General features: G+C 47.1%; 1 protein-coding gene across 5 annotated transcripts in view; it reads right to left on the bottom strand.

Moving 5' to 3' along the window:
- LOC142289985 (arf-GAP with SH3 domain, ANK repeat and PH domain-containing protein 3-like) overlaps positions 1–23254 on the bottom strand; it is a 224445-nt gene that overhangs the window by 14886 nt on the left and 186305 nt on the right. For all 5 annotated transcript variants that reach the window (XM_075333929.1, XM_075333930.1, XM_075333933.1 and 2 more), the window contains one exon: positions 12123–12312. In XM_075333929.1, coding sequence (XP_075190044.1) covers positions 12123–12312 — 190 coding nt within the window. The remainder of the gene's footprint in view (positions 1–12122; positions 12313–23254) is intronic.

Here is a 23254-nt window from a genome sequence, read left to right as displayed (position 1 = left end):
AAGCACGTCCTAGAGACACCTTGACAGAGTCCCAAATGGTGGCAAAGTCACGGGCTACTGTATCTGCAGCAGGGACATCCGAAGAGGGGGATACAGGCAATGGGATGGAAGGCTGAAGTCCGTAAACAACATGGAAGGGAGAGCTGGAGGACGACTCACTGATGTGGTGGTTGTGGGAGAATTCAGCCCAAGGTAGAAGAGCGGACCAGTCGTCGTGATGGGCGTTAACATAGTGACGTAGAAATGAGGTCAAGATTTGATTGACCCTCTCTACTTGGCCATTAGACTGAGGATGGTATGCAGATGAAAAGTCCAGAGTCACTCCCAGATGGTTACAGAGAGCCCTCCAGAAGCGGGAGGTGAACTGAGTTCCTCTGTCTGATACGATGTGTAATGGAAAGCCATGCAAGCGGAAGATGTGTTGTATAAAAGCGTCCGCGAGTTCCTGAGCAGAGGGCAGTCCAGCCATAGGAACGAAATGAGCCATTTTTGAGAACCGGTCCACCACGACCCATATGACTGTGTGCCCGGATGACAATGGCAAGTCCGTAATAAAGTCCATTGCTATGTGTTGCCACGGAATCGAAGGTATCGGCAGAGGCAGAAGGCGGCCATGTGGGAGGTGTTTGGGCGTCTTGTTTCTGGCACAAGAGGAGCAGGCAGAGACAAAGGCGGCGACGTCCGTGCGAAGAGATGGCCACCAGTAATGGCGTACAATTGCACCCCATGTTCTCTTCTGGCCTGCATGGCCGGCTGTTTTTGAGGTATGACCCCAGTGTAAGACCGTTAGCCTGTCGGTCTCCGAGACATAGGTCTTCCCAGGTGGTATCTGGGCCAGAGTGACAGGAGCCACCGGAACAATCTTGCTAGGAGAGATGATAGGCTGGATAGTCTCTTCCTCCTGTTCCATGGGCATGAGCGACCTAGACAAGGCATCAGCGCGTACATTCTTGTCCGCTGGTCGGAAGTGGAGCTGGAAGTCAAACCTGGCAAAGAATAAGGACCACCTGGCTTGCCGTGGGTTCAGTCGCTGAGCGGACCGCAGGTATTCCAGGTTTTTGTGGTCCGTGTAGATAATCACGGGGTACACTGCTCCTTCCAGGAGGTAGCGCCACTCCTCCAGAGCCAGTTTGACCGCCAGTAGTTCTCGGTCACCGATGGTGTAATTACGTTCGGGTGCTGAGAAGCTCTTAGAGAAGAAACCGCAGGTCACCATCTTCCCGGAGGAGGATTTTTGCATGAGCACTGCTCCGGCTCCTGAGGAGGAGGCATCCACCTCCAAGGTGAACTGGCGGTTTAACTCCGGTCGGTGGAGTACAGGGGCGGAGGCGAATGCTCGCTTCAAAGAACAAAATGCGGCGTCTGCCGCAGGTGACCAGTCCTTAGGATTAGCCTCCTTTTTGGTCAAAGCGGAGAGAGGAGCGGTCAAGGCAGAGAAGTGCGGGATAAACTGTCGGTAGTAGTTGGCGAATCCCAGGAAGCGTTGGATTGCCTTCAGTCCAGAAGGCGGAGGCCAGTTGATGATGGCGGAGACCTTCTTGGGGTCCATCTGCAGTCCAGTATCAGAGATGATGTACCCCAGAAAGGGGAGGGAAGACTGCTCAAAGACACACTTCTCATACTTTGCGTACAGGCGATTCTCTCTCAGTCTTTGTAAGACCAGCTGTACGTTTTCTCTGTGGGTTTGGAGGTCCGGAGAGAAGACAAGGATGTCATCTAGATAAACAACCACACAGATGTAGAGAAGGTCCCGAAACACGTCATTCACCAGTTCTTGGAAGACGGCAGGAGCGTTACACAGACCGAAGGGCATCACGCAGTACTCATAATGTCCATCGCGCGTATTAAACGCGGTTTTCCATTCGTCACCAGAGCGGATGCGTACCAGATTGTAAGCACCCCGAAGATCCAGCTTGGTGAACACACGAGCTCCTCTAAGCCGGTCAAATAATTCGGGAATGAGCGGCAGGGGGTATTTGTTTTTCACGGTGATTTGGTTGAGACCCCGGTAGTCTATGCATGGGCGTAAGTCGCCCTCTTTCTTCTTGACAAAGAAGAAACCTGCTCCAGCAGGAGAGGAGGATCTCCGAATGAACCCTCTTGCTAGGCTCTCTGAGATGTAATCTGACATGGCCCTGGTTTCGGCTGGAGATAAAGGATATATCCGTCCTCTAGGTGGGGTTGTCCCTGGAAGCAGGTCAATGGCACAATCGTATGGACGATGTGGCGGCAGTACCTCGGATTCCTTTTTGTCAAAGACATCGGCAAAGGACCAATAGGCCGAAGGCAGCCCCGTTAGGGTCTCAGGAACCGGAGGTCGTCGGAGGGGTGGTATGGACTTTAGGCACCTCTCATGACACGAAGAGCCCCAACGGGTGACTTCGCCAGTACCCCAGCTAACCGATGGTTCATGTGTCCGCAACCATGGGAGTCCCAACAGGATCTGGTGGGACATGTGTGGGAGAACATAGAGAGCGATGTTCTCGGTGTGAAGGGCACCGATGCGTAGTTCGACAGGCCTGGTGATCAAGGAGATGGTATCAGAGAGAGGCCTCCCATCCACCGAGGCAATCACTAGGGGTTTGTCGAGTGGCATGACAGGCACCCGGTACTTGTCCACCGTGGCCTGCTGGATGAAATTGCCTGCTGCCCCGGAATCGAGGTAGGCATCAGCCGTGAACCGCGTCTCTCCCGTGGTCACTTGCACTGTCCATGTAACTGGGTCAGAGAGGGTCCCAGCACCTAGGGTGGCCTCTCCTACCAACCCTAGGCTTTGGAGTTTCCCGGCCTCTCTGGACAGGAGCGTAGCAGGTGGGTGTCCTCACCACAGTAAAAGCAGAGGCCCTGGGCGAGCCGCTCTGCTCGACGTCGTTCAGACTGCCGCACTCGGTCGATCTGCATGGGCTCGTGGACGGGAATCCCAGCTGTTGATGACTGAGGAACGGAGGACTTCTGCGGCGGAGGAGAATGCCGTACCGGGCGTCTCTCCCGAGATAGCTCTTTGGAGCGCTCCTGAAAACGTATGTCCACACGAGTTGCTAGGGCGATCAGTGCATCTAGGGTGGAGGGCACGTCCCGACCCGCCAACTCATCCTTGATGCGACTCGAGAGTCCTTCCCAGAAGGCGGCTGTTAGGGCCTCATTATTCCACCCGAGTTCTGAAGCCAAAGTGCGGAAACGGATGGCGTATTGACCCACCGTCAGTGTCCCTTGACGTAGGCGGAGGAGTGATGAAGCAGAGGCAGAGGCGCGTCCTGGCTCGTCAAAGGTACTGCGGAAGGCCTGTAGGAACTGTTGAAGATCCTTGGTCATGGGGTCCTCCTTCTCCCACACGGGGTTCATCCACGCCAGCGCCTCGCCCTCTAGGTGGGACATTATAAAGGCGACCTTGGCTTGGTCGGAGGCGAACAGATGTGGCAGCTGCGTGAAGTGAAGGGAACATTGGTTTATGAAGCCCCTGCAGGTCTTGGGATCTCCAGCATACCGAGGAGGTGACGCCAAACGGAGTCGGGAAGCATCTGAAGAGGCTGCCACTGGTACGGGAGCCATGGCTTGCCTGGCGGGGGACCTGGGTGCCGCAGGCGTCATTGATGCTTGTAATGTGTACAGGCGGGTGTCCACGGAGGTCATGAATTGCAGCATGCGGGTCTGGACTTCACGCTGGCGTTGGAGTTCCTCTTGCAGGGCCATTAGTGCAGCAGCGGGATCCATGGCCTGATCTTACTGTCACGGCCGGGCGGTCGGGCAGACCCAGGAGGTGGATCCACTGGACCGAACTCTAAGATGGAGGTAGGGAGTCCGGCAGCTGAAGCACTGAAGGGCAGCAGGATAGTCCGTGCAAGTGAAGACAGCGGAGGAGTCCCTGGGACCACGGAGTCACAGAAGGTAGTCTTGGTGACGTAGCTCAGGTTCGGAGGCCGAGATGATATCAGGCGGAGTCCGGAACCTCTGGAGCAAGATGACGGGTCACCGCAGGGATCCGAGATGGCAGGTGCTGTCGGATGGCAGACGGACAGCGTGCGGGGTTCGGGATACGGCAGACTGGATGGCGAGGCAGGTACGGCTCTACAAAGAGAGATAGGTGAGTACAGGCACATAAACACCAGGAGACCTGACTCCTAGCTCAGGGAACACGAAGATCAGGCCCCGCCCCCTTGGACAAGAACCCCCTTTATACCCTGAACCTGACTAACCTCATTTCCTGTTACTGGACGCTGGCCCTTTAAGAAAGGGTCAGTGACCGCGCGCGTGCCCTAATGCGCATGCGCGCGGCCCGGGTGCCAGAAGCCAGGGAAGGAGGCTGCGAGGAGGACGCAGGAGAGCCGGCCAGGGCCTGGGAAGATGTCGGACGCCGGGATCGGCGACCAGAGGACCTATGGAGGACGGGCACCGGAGGCTGGGACGAGGGGAGCGTGGCAGGTGAGCCGGGGAGCGGGGCTGAGGACCCGGGGAGGGGAGCCGAGGACCCGGGGAGGGGAGCCGAGGACCCGGGGAGCGTGACAACATGCCGGCCATTTACCACATTGCCAGTTGTATCCTTACAGTTTATAACCTCAGGGCCGGAGCTGGCGGCGCTGATCTCAGGTTTCTGTACCTCCCTCATATATTCTATATACTTAGTGTATAACTGCAGGAACTGGCGCCGCTGATCTCGGGTGTCTGCACCTCCCTGATATGTACTATATATGTTCTATATATTTGCCGTGGTTTTGTGCCAGGAGTTGCACATTTGGTGCTGAAATGGTCTGCACCAGATTTCAGCACCAAATTTGCACCTCCTGCAAGAAAACTTTTTTTGCATTTTTGGGCCAAGAGATGCAAATCTGAATTTTTGACACTATATTCATACACTCAATCTACATCTCTGGCAAAAAAAAAAAAAAACGCATCATAATCGCATGAGGGAAGATGAGGTAGTGATGCATTTGCCAGGAGATGTAGAAAGGATGCAGGAATATGGTGTTAAAATTTCAGCACCAAATCTGCATCTCTTGGCAAAAAAACGTGGTTTTCTGCCAGGAGATGCAGGTGAGTTCACTGAGTTTAATCAGGTCATCAAAGGTCCTCTAAGATCAGGCTAACTGCAGTCACATGTGGGAACCTCCAGCTGTGACCACAAATAACCAGAATTACATCATCACTGATTGCTGCGGCTCATTCATTATCTGGAGCTCACAGCGGGCAGTCATGCTCTATGGTGTTTGCTGTGAGGTTCAAATGTATACATAGTTACATAGTTACTTAGGTTTAAAAACAGACCTAGGTCCATCTAGTTCAACCTTCCTCCACCAGTTCTACATTTGGTCACTAAGTCATTTATAACCAACAATGTTTTGTGTACTGAGGAAATCATCCAGCCCTTTTTTAAAAGCTGTTATAGTATCTGCCATTACTATCTTTTGTGGTAGGGCATTCCACAGTCTGACTGCTCTAAATGTAAAGAACCCTTTCCTATTTAGCTGTCGGAATCGCTTTTCTTCCACTTGCAGTGAGTGCCCCCTGGTCCTTAGTATTTATTTTGGAAGAAATAAGTCATGTGCCAGTCCTTTATAATGACCACACATGTGTTTATACATATAAATGAGATCTCCTCTGAGACGTCTTTTATCTAAGCTAAACATATCTAACTTTTTCAACCTGTCATCATATGGGAGGCCTTCCATTCCTTGTAGTAGTCTAGTTGCCCGCCTTTGAACTGACTCTAACTTCTGAATGTCCTTTTTAAAATGGATCCCATATTCTAGATGTGGCCTTACAAGTGATTTATAGAAGGGTAACAATACGTTGGGATCAAGGGATCTAATCTCTCTTTTTATACACCCTAAAATCTTGTTTGCTTTAGCAGCTGCTGCTTGACATTGAGTACTGCTGCTCAGCTTATTTGTAATAAGAATACCCAAGTCCTTCTCCTGTTCTGTAGTCCCGAGTTTACTTCCATTTAATGTATACGCAGTTATAGAATTACTCCGTCCTAGGTGCATTACTTTACATTTATCAACATTAAATCTCATTTGCCAAGTATCTGCCCATTCTGACATCTTATCCAGATCTTTTTGTAATATTGTACTATCAAGGTCAGTTTTTAATATCCTTCATAGTTTGGTGTCATCAGCAAAGACTGACACTTTACTATCAATCCCATCCACAAGGTCATTAATAAAGAGATTAAAAAGAATCGGTCCTAGCACAGATCCCTGCGGCACCCCACTGCTGACTATAGCCCATTTAGAGAATGTACCATTTATGACTACTCTTTGTTTCCTATCTTTTAACCAATTCCTTACCCAGTTGCATATAGTTTCCCCTAGTCCTTGCTTCTGGAGCTTTAGTATAAAGCTATTATGTGGTACAGTATCAAATGCCTTTGCAAAGTCCAAATAAATCACATCAGCTGCATTACCAATATCCAGGTTTGCACTTACCTCCTCATAGAACCCCAACAGGTTGGTTAGACACGACTTATCTTTCATGAATCCATGCTGTTTGTCAGTTATTATATTATTTTCTGCAATATATTTTTGCATGTCATCCCTTAAAATGCCCTCAAAAACTTTGCACACTACTGATGTCAGGCTTACTGGACGGTAGTTGCATGGATCTACCCTCTTACCTTTCTTGAATATCGGTAACACATCAGCAATCCTCCAATCCTGAGGCACCAACCCTGTTACAAGCAAGTCTTAAAAGATGAGATACAGCGGTCTGTCCATTACGGAGCTCAATTCCCTCAATATTCGTGGTTGAATGCCATCTGGCCATGGGGATTTGTCAATGTTTAATTTACTCAGACGCAGGCATACTTCATCTAGTGTTATATTAATTATATCGGGTGGTGAACTTTGATTTTCACTTGTTGAATGATCCCTGGTACAGTCAGTTCCTTGGTGAACACAGATGAGAAATGCCTATTTAATATCTCAGTCTTATGTTTGTCCTCTATAACTAACTTGCTATTATATTTTAAGGGGCGGACACTATCCTTTGTTTTCCTTTTGGCAAGAATGTATTTATAAAAGATTTTGGTATTTATTTTAATGTCCTTGGCGATTTTTGTTTCAGTAGCTAGTTTTGCTTGTTTGATTTCATTTTTACATTTCCTATTAATATCTTTATATTTCTGAAATGCTATTTCTGTATTCTCAGCCTTTAAGATTTTAAACGCCCTTTGTTTTTATTTTATTATACTTTGTAGTGTCTTATTTATCCATAGTGGTTTCTTTTTATTCCTTGACATTTTATTACCAGGCGGTATAAGTTTTTTACAGGACTTTAGCAGTATATCCTTAAACTTACCCCATTTATGTTCATTATCCCCAGTTACCATGACTTTGTCCCAATCTACACATTTAAGCTCTTCCTAAAATTCCAGGTTTTAGCATTTCCTCTTTGAAATGTTCTATTGAATATTACTTTGAAGCTTACCATATTATGATCGCCCGTGCCCAAGTGCTCCCGGACCTGTAGATCTGAAATTGTATTTGGCCTATTTGACAGGACCAGATCTAGCAAATAATCTCCCCTGGTCGGTTCATCTACCATCTGAGAGAGGAAATTGTCTTGAATAATAGATAAGAACTTACAGCTTTTAGCAGAACCAGAAGTGTAACGCCTGGTCCCACCAGACCCCGTGGGGGGCGCGCTCCCTCACATTTGCCCAGTCCCAGCATGGCTCCCACTTGCACTCCCAGTCATAGCCCCAGGCAGCCTTCCTCTTATTGGTCCCATGGCTCTGCAGGCGCTGCCCCTGCTCCGGGTCCTGTTGTACGTCCGCTCCCAGGCATGCTGCAGCCTCTACCTGTCTCCCGTCCTTACACAGAACTGCAGTAAGTGACTCTAGGCTGCGTGCGAGGCCACGCCCCCTTTCTTAAAGCGGTATGCCCCGTTTTCTGGAAGTGACCTCAGAGGTCACCTGTTACCTAATGGGTATTTAGGTTCACCTCCCCCAGCAGCAGGCGCCCGAGCAACGCCTCTATTAGTGCATTGCCAGTGTCCAGACCCGTTTGTGCTATTATTTGATATCCGTGCATTTGATACCTGGTTCTAATCCTTTGTCTCACCGTAGTGCCATCTATACCATTCCGACTGTGGACGTCACCACTTATACCTACCGTGGACGTCACCGTGCCATACCTGCCGTGGACACTATCTATACATACCCGCAGTGGACGTCACCGGCCATACCCGCAGTGAACGTCTTCGGCGCACCTGCTGTGATCATCTCCGGTGCAACACCCGTGTCCTGCCTGCTGTGGACATTGTACCCGAGCTACGCCTGGCCGTACAGAGACTCCTACCACCGGTTCCTGGCTGTCGTGCATTTAGGCCTTCTGGGGAGGCGCCGCACAGTCCCTGTAAATAGGTTCGCTGCTGGTTGCCTTCTCAGGGGAGTCCGGTGCACGGTCCAGTGGGTCCACCTCCGGACGCTCGCCGCTCCTCGGTGAGCGTAACAAGAAGATTCTATGTCCCACTGAATGTCTGGATAGTTGAAATCCCCCATAATAAGAACCCGATTATTATTATTAGTTGCCTTTTCAATTTGTTCCAGCATTTCCCCCTCTATTTGTTCAGGTATGTTAGGAGGCTTATAGCAAACTCCAATTAGCATTTTTCCATTATTCCCCTCCCCATGTACATTTACCCATACTGACTCTACATTGTTGCAGTTCCCCCCAATGTCATCATTCAACATACTATAACCCTGTATGTTTGTCACCCAGTCATCGCTTTCATCCAGCCAGGTTTCTGTAATGCCCACCACATCATAATCCATGGTTGACATAAAAGTCTCCAATTCATTCATTTTGTTTGCAAGACTTCTTGCATTTGCCAGTACACATTTAATACTTTTAACACGTTTATTACTCATAGCCTCCCTATGTTCCTTGCATGTCCCATCCCCCCCTTATCCTTCATTGACCCCTACCGTCTCACTATCTCTATCTGCTCTATCTATCCCCTTTTTTGCTCCACTACCCTCCCTCCCCCCAGATCCTAGTTTAAAAGCTCCTCCATCCGTCTGACCATATTCTCCCCCAGCACAGCTGCACCCTCCCCATTGAGGTGCAGCCCGACCCTACCGTAGAGCCAGTAGCCGACTGAGAAGTCAGCCCAGTTCTCCATGAACCCGAACCCTTCCTTCACCAATTTGTAAGCCACGTATTTATCTCCCTAAGCTCCCGCTGTCTTTCTAGTGACGCTCGTGGCACCAGTAGTATTTCTGAAAACACCACCTTGGAGGTCCTGGACTTCAGCTTCTAGCTCCTAGTTCCCTGTAATCATTTTTAAAGACCTTCCACCTGCCCCTAACTTTGTCATTATTACCAATGTGCACCATGACCGCTGGGTTTTCCCCAGCCCCACCCAGCAATCTGTCTATCCGATCCGCAATATGCCGAACCCGAGCACCCGGCAGACAACACACTGTTCGGCATTCACGGTCTCGGCGACAGATGACCCTGTCTGTCCGCCTAATTATAGAGTCCCCTACCACCAACATCTGTCTGGGCTTTGATGCACTCCTATTTCCCTCCTTCCTACAGCAGTTATTTTCCTGGTTGCTAGGAGCAACGTCCTGCTGTAGTGACCCTAGTCCTGGCCCTTCATTCCTAATATCAGCAAAACATGCATATTTACTAGGTTGTGCCAGGTCAGGACTAGGCTCCCTGACACTTTTCCCCCTACCTCTTCTTCTAACTGTTACCCAGCTACCTACCTCTGGGTCCTGATCTTCCCCACCTCCACCCTCCTCCATATCACTGGCCCCAGCTAGAGAAAGCTCAGTGAGCTCTCCTCTCCAGGTTTGCAATGCCTCTGAGTGTTGCAAGCTGCTTATTTAGATCAGTTACCTTGGCTTCCAAATACGCAACATGCTTGCATCTAGAGCAGACATATTCACCCTCGAATGGCTGCTCAAGGCATGCATACATCTGACAAGATACTCACCTGGTAGCATTGTCCATGGAGCACCTATTAAATGGGGATAAACAGTAAAGTAGAAAAACAAATAGAAAAAAAACAAATAAAAAAAAACCAATGGGAAACGTATAAGGATAAATTCAAACTATGTTCTTGTGTCAAACTATGAGAGTGTGTTTAAACTATGCCGCACCATATGAACTCCCCACACTTTGCTGAAGCACCTCGCATGCTCAGAACCTCGCTTGTTCTGGCTGGTTTATATAGTTCCACAAGGACTACCAGAAGCTTCTAGAAACAGATGTGGCTAATACCACTAATTAAATCACAAGACACACTTTTTTTTTTTTGCTTTTTCACAGTAACACAGACAAACAGACACACAATTCCCTAAAGAAATTAAACAATTACAGTTATCACCACTATGAGATTGTGTTTAAACTATGCCGCACTTATCTGAAATCCCCGCACTTTGCTGAAGCACCTCGCACGCTCAGCAGTGGGACCTCGTGTGGATTACGTCAGACCTCATGGGTGTTTTGGGGTTAATAAAGTGGTGAAAGAGGGGTTTTTTGTATTTTATTCCAAATAAAGGATTTTTTTGGTGTTTGTGTTTTTTTACTTTCACTTACAGATTAGTGATGGGGTGTCATAGACATGCCATCACTAATCCAGGACTTAGTGGCTGCTGTGTGCTGCCATTAACTTCATATTACCCCAATTGCCACTGCAGCAGGGCAATCGGGAAGAGCGGCGTAAAGCTATCTATTGGATGTGACAATTCCGAGTGGCTAGAGGCTGATATTTTTAGGTTGGACCTCCCCAGCCTCAGAATACCAGCCCTAGCTATCGGGCTTTATCTTGCATGGGTATCAAAATTGGGGGGAACCGCACGTCGGGTGTTATTTATTTATTTATTTAAATAATTTAACAAAATATTCAAATGTAGTTTCTTTTAGGCCAAAGTCAAACTTGCGAGGGACTCTCCCGAGTCTTGAATCACATCACTCGGCACAGCCACTGACAGGAGCGAGTTGGCTGCATGTATTTCTGTGCAGCTGCATGCTCGTGTCCGCAGAGCGTCAGGCCGTGCCAGGTGATGTGATGCGAGACTCGTGAGAGTCCCTCTCAAGAGTGCCTTATTTTGATACACAGCCAAGATAAAGCCCAACAGCTGGCGGCTGTAGCCTGTATCCGTGGGCTTTATCTATGCTGGTATCAGAATATGGGGGAGCCTACGCTGATTGTTTTATTTTTTCATTTATTTTTACACCATGATACTGACCCACAGACATTTGCATTGCTTTACCTGCCCGGCCGTCCTGGCGTCTGTAATAAGTTGCAGTCAGCTGACACGCTGACATTCAGGGTGGGGGAACGTCTAACTGCAACCAATTACACACGATTGTGAGTGGGGAAAGCAGTGAATATTTAATGAGGGTTAACTGTCGCTCCGGAAGTTCAGTAAATACGTGACCTAGAAGCAGCTTGCTGCCATGACATATCTTTGGTGAGTACACCTTGCACGCTCTTACCCCCACTATCTCTTTTACCAACATTTTTAATCTCTGGATTCTGGTCCCCATAGACTTATATGGGTACCGGATTCCATACCGGATGCAGATTTTTTTTTAAATTTAGCAGGGAGTCCGCCCATCTCTGATTAGCAGATTCAGGTAGCAACCTAACATGTATTGGGGTGTCTGACTTGCCCAGAGAAATGATGTCATGAGAGAGAAGGATCAGGCAGTTCAAACTGATAGAGTTGTTTAGGTGATGCTTGGCACTTCTGGTGTTTTTTGGGTGCACTGATAGGATCCAAAACTATAGTATGATCAATATAATCAGTCGCTAGACAGTGGTGGATACCGCTCTGCACCTAACGCCTACACTCCTGGCAGTTGCTCACTAAAGACTGTTGAACTGAGGAAAGTCTTGTGTCAGACCTAAACTTCTTTAAACTGGTCCTTGCTGCTTTCTTATTGAAGCTTTACTTATCAACTTGTGGGGTGCCTCATTATATTGATTCAAACTGATACAGTGTCTGCATTATCTTTTTCCCCTCTCTCGATTGAAAACTATATGGAGCATTTGGGAAAGATAGCTGTCAGCTAAACAAGTGCATGGACCACAGCTATCTAAGGTATATGGGTATTTTTATGTACTTGTGTCTGCTATAAAACCTTGTAATAATAAAAGGTACTCACTACGATGTGTCTTGACAGGTAGTGGTGGTGGTGGCATCTCCTCACTCCAGGATCTATGAGGGGGTGGGGGTTTGGAGGGAATAAGAAAAGTCTCATAAGTTCTGTTACTGATGTCCACTCCCATTGAAGTTTGTCGCTGGTAGGATCTCACTGTTGAAGGCAGCACAGGATACTGGGATAATGGGATCAGCTACAAGAAAACAGCAGAGATAACATTACTCCACTCTTTGGACACCCCACACATTCATACATAAAAAACATGCAGGAAGTCCCCATTCTCAAATGACTAAACAGAATAATTTTAATTTAAATTCCACTTATTAATCCCACCACTGTCACAAAGATTGACCATACTACTATCACACGTACTGTATACCATTGTCACCGGAAGGACTCATATCAACGTATCCTAAAAAAAAAAAGGTGATCTTACACTGCCTTCTGGTGGCATGTCTCAGACTTGGCTTGTAAATGATAAACATTCTGGCAAAATACACACAAACAATTTTTTCAATACCATGAAAACATTCACCAAGGACAATGTTATTGTTTTCTTAGTGTTAGGAAAGCCTTGAACTATGCAGTCATTAGCAGCAAACAGCCAATTCCATTATTAAAACAATATAAAACCAGTAACCACATACAACGTGACATAGTTGTCATTCAAGGGAACAATTATCAAGATTCTAAGCATGTTAGGTTTATGGAAATCTTTTCATTATTTTCATTACTAATACAAGCCAGGATCAATAGATCATACAGATTTTTTATATGGTGTTCTCTACATTACAAAATAAAAATCACTTAACCATCTTCCATGTATCAAATGTGTGTGAGGCCTCCTTAGGCACCTTAAATAGAAAAACATGGTTTTACCAGGTCAGAAGTGACGCTTGATAAAAAAAAAACCCAAAAAAATCTGCACTAAATACGGAAACGCATCTGAAACCATAACACGGATTTAAAAATGAAAAAAAAAAATATTCCCAGAGGCACCGCTGGAAAAAATAAGAGCAGAAGCTGGTCACTTGACCTGGTGACAGGTCCGCTTTATAAGCCCAATCTTTTTTTCTTCCAAAAGAACGCTTACGTGAGCCAAGAGTGCATGTGTATGGGACAGTCTAGAGCAGTAGTTCCCAAACTCCAGTCCTCACAACCCCCAACAGGTCATATTTTCAGGATTTTCTTAATATAGCACAGGTGATACCTTGATAATGATTCCATCACCTGTTCAATAGTAAGGAAATCCTGAAAACATGACTTGTTGGGGGCCATGAGGACTGGAGTTTGGGAAACACTGGTCTAGAGAGACAGCTGTCGCCTGAATGGGTGATTGACAGATGGCTAATTAAAGTGTTTGGATACTTGGGAGACTAAATGTAACAAAGGCAACATGAAGCACGTGAAGGATAAAGGTAATGAAATAGAAAAGACTGCATGATAACATAACATCTCATTTATTAAAGTTTTTACATTACAAAAAAGGCTAGGATTGCCAATAGCAACCAATTAGTACAGAGATTACATTTAACTTTTGAACATGTAGGGCACCATGGAATCAATGATGTTTTAAAATAATAATTATATTAAAGTGAACCTGTCAGGTGCAATATGCCCCTAGGACCACGAGCAGTTCTAGGTGCATATTGCTAATCCCACTGTCTCTGTATACACTAGCATAAACAAAGGGATCTTTAGAAAAAGGATTTTGTAAAGATCTTATATCGTATGCTAATGAGCAAGGGGACTAGTTCCCTGGCATTAGTTCCCCTGGCTTGTCGGCTCCATTAGCATGTTAGTACACCCCTGTGGGAATGCTAACATGCTAATGAATACGCAGCGTCCGAGGGTGATCTCACTCACCTCTCTGCTGCCATCGCTGCCCGACGCTGGATTTCGGCTCAGTGCGCATGACTCCGGAGTTTGGGTCATGTGCACTATAAAGCCGGGTGTACACGTCACGGCTTCAAACTCATGTAGTGCGCATAACCAGAAGTCCAGGATCATGCGCACTGAGCTAAGGTCCAGGAGTCAGACACGATGGTGGCGGAGAGGTGAGTGAGATCATCCTGTGACACTGCATATACATTAGCATGCCCACAGGGGTGTACTAACATGCTAATAGGTCCAACTAGCAACGGGAACTAACGCCCAGGGGACTAGTCCCCTCGCTCATTAGCATACGATATACGATCTTTGGAACCACTTTTTCTAAAGATCTGTTTATCTATGCTAGTGTATACAGGGACGGGTAGGCAGGGATTAGCAATATGCATCCAGAACTGCTCGTGGTCCTGGGTGCATATTACACCTGACAGGTTCCCTCTAAGTATTAAAACCTAGATTTAAATAACCTGGAATCAACTGAAATCTATTTTTGGATACCTAGAAACCTTTTCATTTTTTAAGAAGAGGGAAAGGGTTAAAATATATGGTTTGAACTCATCACCAACCCTGGATTATGTAACAGAATGTCAGTTGCAAAACAACAAAACGCAGATGCCCACTAGGTATGGAGGTCTCCTTTAGGCTATGTGTCCACAGTAAAAGGTCCCTGCGGATTTTTTTGCCTGAAAATCCGCAACTTTCGCGGCAAATCCGCACCCGCGGATTTGCCGCGGATTTACCGCGGATTTACCGCGGATTTGCCGCGGATTTTGATGCGGATTTTATTTTTTTTTTTTTCCCCATTCAAAACAGAAAATCCGCACCAAATCCGCACCAAACAATTGACATGCTGCAGTTTGTTCCGCATCAAAATCCGCGGCAAAATCCGCAGCGGAAAAATCCGCAGCATGGGCACAGCATTTCCAAAATGCCATTGAAATGGCTGGGGAGTAGCTGTGCTGCAGATTTTCGGCAAATCCGCGCTAAATCCGCGTCAAAATCCGCGTCAAATCCGCGATAAATCCTGTAGCGTGGGCACATAGCCTTATGGTTCTTATATGCTATGTGAAAGCTTTGAGAGATGTTTGACAAATATACAACAAATCTGTGAAACGCCACAAAGATGATGTGAGCGATGATATGTAAGCGAATGCTTATATTTTTTGACACAAGGTTAGAGGAGGTTGGGTTTTTATAACGTGTGAAATGTATTTATTATCTGGCCTTTCCTAACGATGATAGTAAACAAACCATAACCCTAACAGGCTAATTAAGGTCTGAAAACTTGGCCAAAGATATCCGAGCACACAAATCTCCAAGGGTTTCCAAACCTTTGCTTCGGCCCATCTTCATTTTTGTAATTTTTTTTAAATTTAAAAGATGAAAATAAATAAATAAAATAATTATATATATATATATATATATATATATATATATATATATATATATACAGTACAGGTTAGCAAAAGGTGGCTATTTTGAAGAGTCTAGAATATACCGGTAAAACATATTTTCAGTTGTTTCACACTTTTTTATTAAGTATTTCATTCCACATGTGTTAATTCATAGTTTTGATGCCTTCAATGTGAATCTACAATTTTCAGAGTAATGAAAATAAAGAAAACTCTGAATGAGAAGGTGTGACCAAACTTTTGGTCTGTACTATATATATATATTTATTATTTTTTTTTTTAGGCCTAAAATACAAAGGAAATCTGTCATCTTTAACTTTATGCCATTTCATCTTCAGCTTACTTAATGGTTCACAATAACAGTAATTTTTACCATGGGTGTCCAAACTTTTGCATGCCACTGTAATGTACAAAACAACATACATAGATCGCTTCCAAGATTAAAATAAACTACCCTCTTTGGAGGTATCAGTATTATTGAGGTCCATAGTTCCACAAAGTCAACTATCACTGCAGCCCTCCACCTGCTGGGCCTTTATGGCAGAGTGGCCCAACGGAAGCCTCTCCTCAGTGTAAGATATATGAAAGCCCGCATAGAGTTTGCAAAAAACACAAGGAGGACTCCCAGACTATGAGAAATAAGATTCTCTAGTCTGATGAGACGAAGACAGAACTTTTTGGTGATAATTCTAAGTGGTATGTGTGGAGAAAACAAGGAACTGCTCATCACCTGCCCAATACAATCCCAACAGTGAAACATGGTAGTGGCAGCATCAAGCTGTGGGTGTGTTTTTCAGCTGCATGGACAGGTCGACTGGTTGCAACTGAGGAAAAGATGAATTCGGTCAAGTACAGCGATATCCTGGAAGAAAACCTCTTCCAGAGTGCTCTGGACCTCAGACTTGGCCGAAGGTTCACCTTCCAACAAGACAATGACCCTAAGCACACAGCTAAAATAACAAAGGAGTGGACCTAAACCCAATTGAGCATCTCTGGAGAGAGATGAAAATGGCTGTCCATCAACGTTCATCATCCAACCTGATGGAACTGGAGAGGAAGAATGGCAGAGGATACCAAAATCCAGGTGTGAAAAACTTGTTACTTCATTCCCAAGAAGACTCATGGCTGTACTAGCTCAAAAGGGTGCTTCTACTCAATACTGAGCAAAGGGTCTGAATACTTATGACCATGTGATATTTCAGTTTTTCTTGTTTAATAAATTTGCAAAACATTCTACATTTCTGTTTTTTTTTCTGTCAAGATGGGGGGCAGAGTGTACGTTAATGAGAAAAAAATGTAACTTTCTTGAATTTACTAAATGGCTGCAATGAAACAAAGAGTGAAAAATTTAAAGGGGTCTGAATACTTTCTGTAGCCACTGTATATTACCTCAAAGATCCAAACAGTTTCTGTGTGTGTGTGTCTCTCTTTCTGTGTTTGTTTATGTGTCTCTTTCTGTCTGTGTGTCTTTTTGTCTTTCTGTGTGTGTCTTTCTGTCTTTGTGTGTCTTTTTCTATCTGTGTGACTCTGTGTGTGTCTTAGTGCTTCTTTCTGTCTGTGTATGTGTCTTTCTGTGTGCATGTGTTGCTTTTTGTTTGTGTCTCTTTCTGTGTGTGTCTGTCTGTGTGTATGTGTGTTTCTGTGTGTCTGTGTGTGTGTCTCTTTCTGTGTGTCTCTGTTTCTCTATGTCTCTTTCTGCGTGTGTGTCTTTCTGTGTGTGTCTCTTTCTAGTGTGTGTGTGTGTGTGTGTGTGTGTGTGTGGGAGGGTCTCTCTATATGTCTTTTTCTCGGTCCATAATAGGATTGTATAATAACAGGTCCGTTCCCAGCTCCACTGACATTAACATAAGGAGGTTTTTTGACGAATAACTGTAAAATGCGGAGTTAAATTTTCCCCTCAAAACATAGTCTATGAAGTTCCCTGAGTCAAATGAGGTGGTTGTGCAAAATTTTGTGATTGAAAATGCAACGGTGCAGATTCCTTTAGGGACATGCATACATATACACACATGCATACATACACTTAGCTTAATACATTAGACTAGCTGTAGGACCCAGCATTGCTCGGGATAGTAACTGTCTGTTACGAACCGGCGCCGCCATAGCCGCAAGCAGCCTGCTGCGGTTCCTGTTGCGCCCAGGCGCCGGCTGCCGTTCTTGGCCGTGCCTCGGGTCGTCCAGTTGGCTGTTCCTTCCACCACGTCTAAGTGTGGAGAGGCGGCTAGTGCGCATGCGTGCGCCGATTTACCCCAGCCAGAGTTTAAGCCCGGTGTTTTGCCTAGTGTCAGGTTTCCGGGTTTTCCAGTTCTCTTTTGACAAAAGCTTGCCCTCGGTTAACATGGAGTTTACTGTTCTGTTGCCCTACTTCCTGTCCAGCTGCTTAAAAGGCCGCCTCTAAGCCTAGTCCAGTGCCTGAGTATACTGCTTGCTGTGTGCTCCTGCCTTGCTGCTTCTAATTCCTGATTGCCTTTGGATCCTCCTGAAAGAATACCGACCGACTCTGGACCATACCCGGTTTTCTTCAAGCTGTGCCTGGACTCCGTCTGCCGTCTGTGTTCAGCACTTCTGCCCGGTTCCTTCCGGTTTGTAACCACTCTGGACTATCATCCCGTACGGACACTCCTGGACTTTACCACTTGCCCCTTGTGTCCCGGCTGCTGCGCATTTAGGCCTTCCGGGGTGATTGCCGGACAGTCCCTGTATAGGGGTTCGCTCTGGTGGTCTCCCTGGGGGAGTCCGGTGCGTGGCCCCGGGAATTCCCTTCGCTCCGTTTCGGGAAAGTATTTCGTATGTTTGTTCTGCTGTGTTTGTTCCGTTCTGTACCTACCGTGGTTACATATTATAAACATCTTGTACCAAGAACTCGTCTCTGGTTGTCATTGCCCTAACGCTATCGAAATCCTCAGAACATACAATAGTATTACATTATACTCAGGCCATAAGAGGATTTCGCTGGGGCAATGACTGAGACACGAGTAGATCAGCTCTTTTCCATGATTAACTCCTTACAGCAGGAGATGGAGGCGGTACAAACTAAACTTAGAGATGTGGAGGCACAGCTGGGCCATGATCACCAGGTACTGGGTCCGGCTATTCAGGATTTGCAAGTCAGAGTGGAGGCTCAGGAAGCCGTCCCCACTACATCTGTATCAGCTGCCGGTATGCCTAGGTTACCCCCATTCCGTTTCAATGGTGATCGTAGTCAGTTTCGTGGATTTGTTAACCAATGTATACTGTTTTTTGATGTACATGCTGATTATTACCGTTCTGACCGGTCAAAAGTGTTATGTATAATCATGTTATTAACCTCACGAGCACTGGCTTGGGCTAATCCTATGTTAGAGAATCGGGACATTCGTTTAAATCACCTGGATGACTTTCTGACCGCAATGGCGCAAATGTTTGATGATCTGAATCGCCGTGCTACCGCTGAATCGGCTCTCCTTTCCTTACGTCAGGGAAAGCGTTCTGTCGTTGAATACGCCACTGAGTTCAAGAGGTTAGTGGTAGACACCGACTGGGGAAACAATGCATTATTGTCTGTTTTCAGAAAAGGTTTGTCCGGTACCATCAAGGACGAGTTAGCTCGTTCCGAATCTCCAGGGGATTTTGAACTGTTTCTCCAGCACTGTGTGCGTATTGATACCCGCTTGACGGAACGTAGACAGGAAAAATGGGCAGCTGTAAACCGTGTAAACAACTTTGCGTTTCCTTCCAGAGAACCCGCTCTCAGGACGCCACGGGAGGCCGAGGACGTTCCTATGCAAGTGGACTCTCTGCAAAAGCGAGAGACCAACGAACGTCGTGAACACCGGCTCCGTGAGCGTTTGTGTTTCTATTGCGGTCAATCGGACCATTTCTTGATCGACTGCCCGAAACGTCCAAATCGCCCAAATAAGGTATTGGCAGCCATGGCAGAGTGTGACAACACGGACGCAGAGTCCGATATCTCTGAGGCAAGTGGACACTTGGATGCGGTATTTCCCTTGACTGTAATGTCAACCTCACCGAAGGACTCAGAAGGGAAATATACCCATTGCTCGCTTCCCATTCAGATCCGGTGGGAGGGACAGCTAATACCTACCTCTGCAATGATAGACTCTGGGGCAGGGGGAAATTTCATGGACTCTTCTTTTGCCAGGAAACACGGTATCCGGACTCAGCAAAGATCCTCACCGGTTACCATGGAGACGGTAGACGGATCTCCGTTAATCTCTGGACCAGTTGATCGGGAAACAGTACCGCTAGAATGCGTGATGAAGCCAGGTCAGCAGGAGACCCTTGTTTTCATGGTAATTTCTTCTCCTCATTTTCCGATTATTTTAGGTATTCCGTGGCTACGGTCTACAAATCCTGTCATCGATTGGGAGACTAAGGAAATATCCTTTCCACCGCAGAGTGGTCCGACCATTAGTCCAACTGTTCCGGTTCCAGTAACACCGAATGCGGAGGGCACTGTACAGGTACCTGTTTTACCCCCGGTTTATCATGACTTCGCTGATATATGCGACAAAAGAAAAGCCGATCAGCTTCCCCCGCATAGACCGTATGATTGCCCCATAGACTTACTCCCAGGGGCGGAGATCCCGTTTGGTCATGTCTACCCGTTGGCGGCACCTGAGCTAGAAGCACTAAAAGAGTACATTGATGAAAGTCTAGCCAAGGGATTTATTCGCCCGTCTACCTCACCAGCAGGGGCACCCATCTTTTTCGTGAAAAAGAAAGAGGGGACTCTGAGACCCTGTATTGACTACCGGGAACTGAATAAAATAACCATCCGGAACCGGTATCCGTTACCGTTGATTCCTGAGCTATTGGAGAGGGTCCAACAGGCAAAAATATTCACTAAATTGGATCTCCGTGGGGCATATAATCTACTTCGCATACGTCCCGGAGACGAGTGGAAGACCGCGTTCCGATGTCGGTATGGACATTTTGAGTACCTAGTGATGCCTTTTGGACTTTGTAACGCTCCCGCGGCTTTCCAACATCTAGTTAACGATATTTTTAGGGATATAATGGACCAATTCATGGTGATTTATCTGGACGATATCTTAATCTTTTCTGATTCCCTACAGGAACACCGGGAGCACGTCAAGACCGTACTTACCCGGCTGAGGGAAAACCACCTGTACATTAAGCTGGAGAAATGCGAATTCCATTGCTCACAAATACAATTCTTAGGTTATGTCATCTCTCCTCAGGGACTGAACATGGAGTCTGGCAAGATACAAGCAATTCTAGACTGGCCGGAACCGGGAAACATCAAAGAGGTACAACGCTTTGTCGGTTTTGCCAACTTTTACCGACGCTTTATCCGTAACTTTTCAGAGATCGTTCGTCCCATCACTCTGTTAACCAAGAAAGGACAGAAGTTTGTGTGGTCCACCCAGGCCCAGGAAGCTTTCCATCGTCTCAAGGTTTGTTTTACCTCAGCGCCAATATTAGTACATCCGAATCCCGCACTTCCCTTTATCGTGGAAGTCGACGCTTCCGACTATGCATTAGGGGCCATCCTTTCTCAAAGGACTGGGGACAAGAGTCTCTTGCATCCGTGTGCTTTCTTTTCCCGCCGGTTGTCCCCTGCAGAAAGGAACTATGACATTGCAGACAAGGAATTGTTGGCGATTATTTCAGCTTTTAAGGAATGGAGACACCACTTACAGGGAGCCGCGCAGCAAGTGATAGTACTCACAGATCATCGTAATCTGGAATTTCTTAAGTCTGCCAGGTGCCTGTCTCCACGGCAAGCCCGTTGGAGCCTATTCCTTAACCAGTTCAATTTTATCGTTACCTACCGTCCAGGTTCACGTAATGGGAAAGCCGATGCCTTGTCCCGAATCCACGCCGTGGACTCCGTGCCTGGAACCCCGTCTCAGACCGTGTTATCGGATGCCAATTTCGTTGGAGTAATCCAGGACCAGGACTTGTGGAAGGACATCAAGCTGGCCTATGATGGTGACGTATTTCTTGCTGCCCCCCCGAATGATGTAACTCTTGTTCTTCGGAATGGTGTGTGGTTGAGAGAGCGACGCATTTATGTCCCGGAGGCCGTAAGACTTCGGGTTCTCAAGTTAGTCCATGACTCCGTGTTGGCTGGTCATAGGGGGGTACAGAAGACGCAGGAATTTTTGAGCCGTTTTTTCTGGTGGCCTACCTGTTTAAAGGATGTAAAGGACTATGTCCACTCATGTGTGGTTTGTGCCTGGTGCAAGGTCCCTCGTGTGGCTCCTACGGGACTCCTCCAACCGTTACCCGTGCCATCTCGCCCTTGGGGGTCTATCTCAATGGATTTTATTGTGGAGTTGCCGGTCTCAGGCGGTCACAATACCATTTTAGTGGTGGTGGATCGGTTGACAAAAGCTGCTCACTTTATTCCGTGTACCGGTCTTCCTTCAGCCGCAGAGACAGTGGATTTGGTTATCCAGAACGTATTCCGATTGCATGGGGTACCAGACGAGATCATCTCTGACCGGGGCGTGCAGTTCACGTCTAGGCTCTGGAAGGGGTTTTGTACGGCACTCCAGATTGATGTCTGTTTGTCTTCTGCATACCATCCTCAGACAAATGGGCAAACCGAACGGACTAATCAAACCCTGGAACAATACCTTCGATGTTATGTCAGCCATCTGCAGGACGATTGGTTGAAGATGCTTCCGTTGGCGGAGTTCTCGTATAACAACACTCAGAGCAGCTCCACTAAGGTAACGCCCTTTTTTGCTAACTTGGGTTACCATCCGAATGTTTTGCCTAGGTCACCCGTAGCGGTTTCAGTGCCAGCGGTGGAGGACCGAGTGACAGAGCTACGACAAAATCTGGAGATTCTAAAGGACACTGTGGCTACGGCTCAGGAGCGTTACAAGAGGTCGGCAGACACTCACCGGAAACCGGCACCCATGTATAAGGTAGGGGACTCTGTATGGTTATCCACCAAAAACCTGAGGTTGGGTGTTCCTTCGCAGAAGCTGGGACAAAAATTCATCGGTCCGTTTAAGATCACCGGGATCGTGAGCCCTGTGGCCTGTCGGCTGCGGTTACCGCACCATCTGAAGGTACACCCGGTCTTTCATGTTTCTCTCCTCAAACCCGTTTCTCCTAATACGTTTCATGGTCGTGTCGTGCCTCCTCCTCCGCCTGTGATGGTCGACGGCGAGGAGCAGTTCGTGGTTGAGGACATTATTGACTCCCGGATCCATCGTCGTCGGCTTCAATATCTGGTACGTTGGCAGGGGTACGCCCCCGAGTACGATTCCTGGGAACCGGTGGGTAACATTCGGGCACCCCGGAAGATTGCTCAGTTTCATCGACGGTACCCGGACAAACCTGGCCCTGATCCGTCCTGAGGCCGTTTCTGGGGGGGGGTGTAATGTCAGGTTTCCGGGTTTTCCAGTTCTCTTTTGACAAAAGCTTGCCCTCGGTTAACATGGAGTTTACTGTTCTGTTGCCCTACTTCCTGTCCAGCTGCTTAAAAGGCCGCCTCTAAGCCTAGTCCAGTGCCTGAGTATACTGCTTGCTGTGTGCTCCTGCCTTGCTGCTTCTAATTCCTGATTGCCTTTGGATCCTCCTGAAAGAATACCGACCGACTCTGGACCATACCCGGTTTTCTTCAAGCTGTGCCTGGACTCCGTCTGCCGTCTGTGTTCAGCACTTCTGCCCGGTTCCTTCCGGTTTGTAACCACTCTGGACTATCATCCCGTACGGACACTCCTGGACTTTACCACTTGCCCCTTGTGTCCCGGCTGCTGCGCATTTAGGCCTTCCGGGGTGATTGCCGGACAGTCCCTGTATAGGGGTTCGCTCTGGTGGTCTCCCTGGGGGAGTCCGGTGCGTGGC

This window comes from Anomaloglossus baeobatrachus, chromosome 2 (assembly GCF_048569485.1).
Source record: "Anomaloglossus baeobatrachus isolate aAnoBae1 chromosome 2, aAnoBae1.hap1, whole genome shotgun sequence".
Classification (NCBI taxonomy): Eukaryota; Metazoa; Chordata; class Amphibia; order Anura; family Aromobatidae; genus Anomaloglossus; species Anomaloglossus baeobatrachus.
The sequence above is the reverse complement of the archived record's forward strand: the minus strand, read 5'-3'. Positions and strand labels throughout refer to the sequence as shown.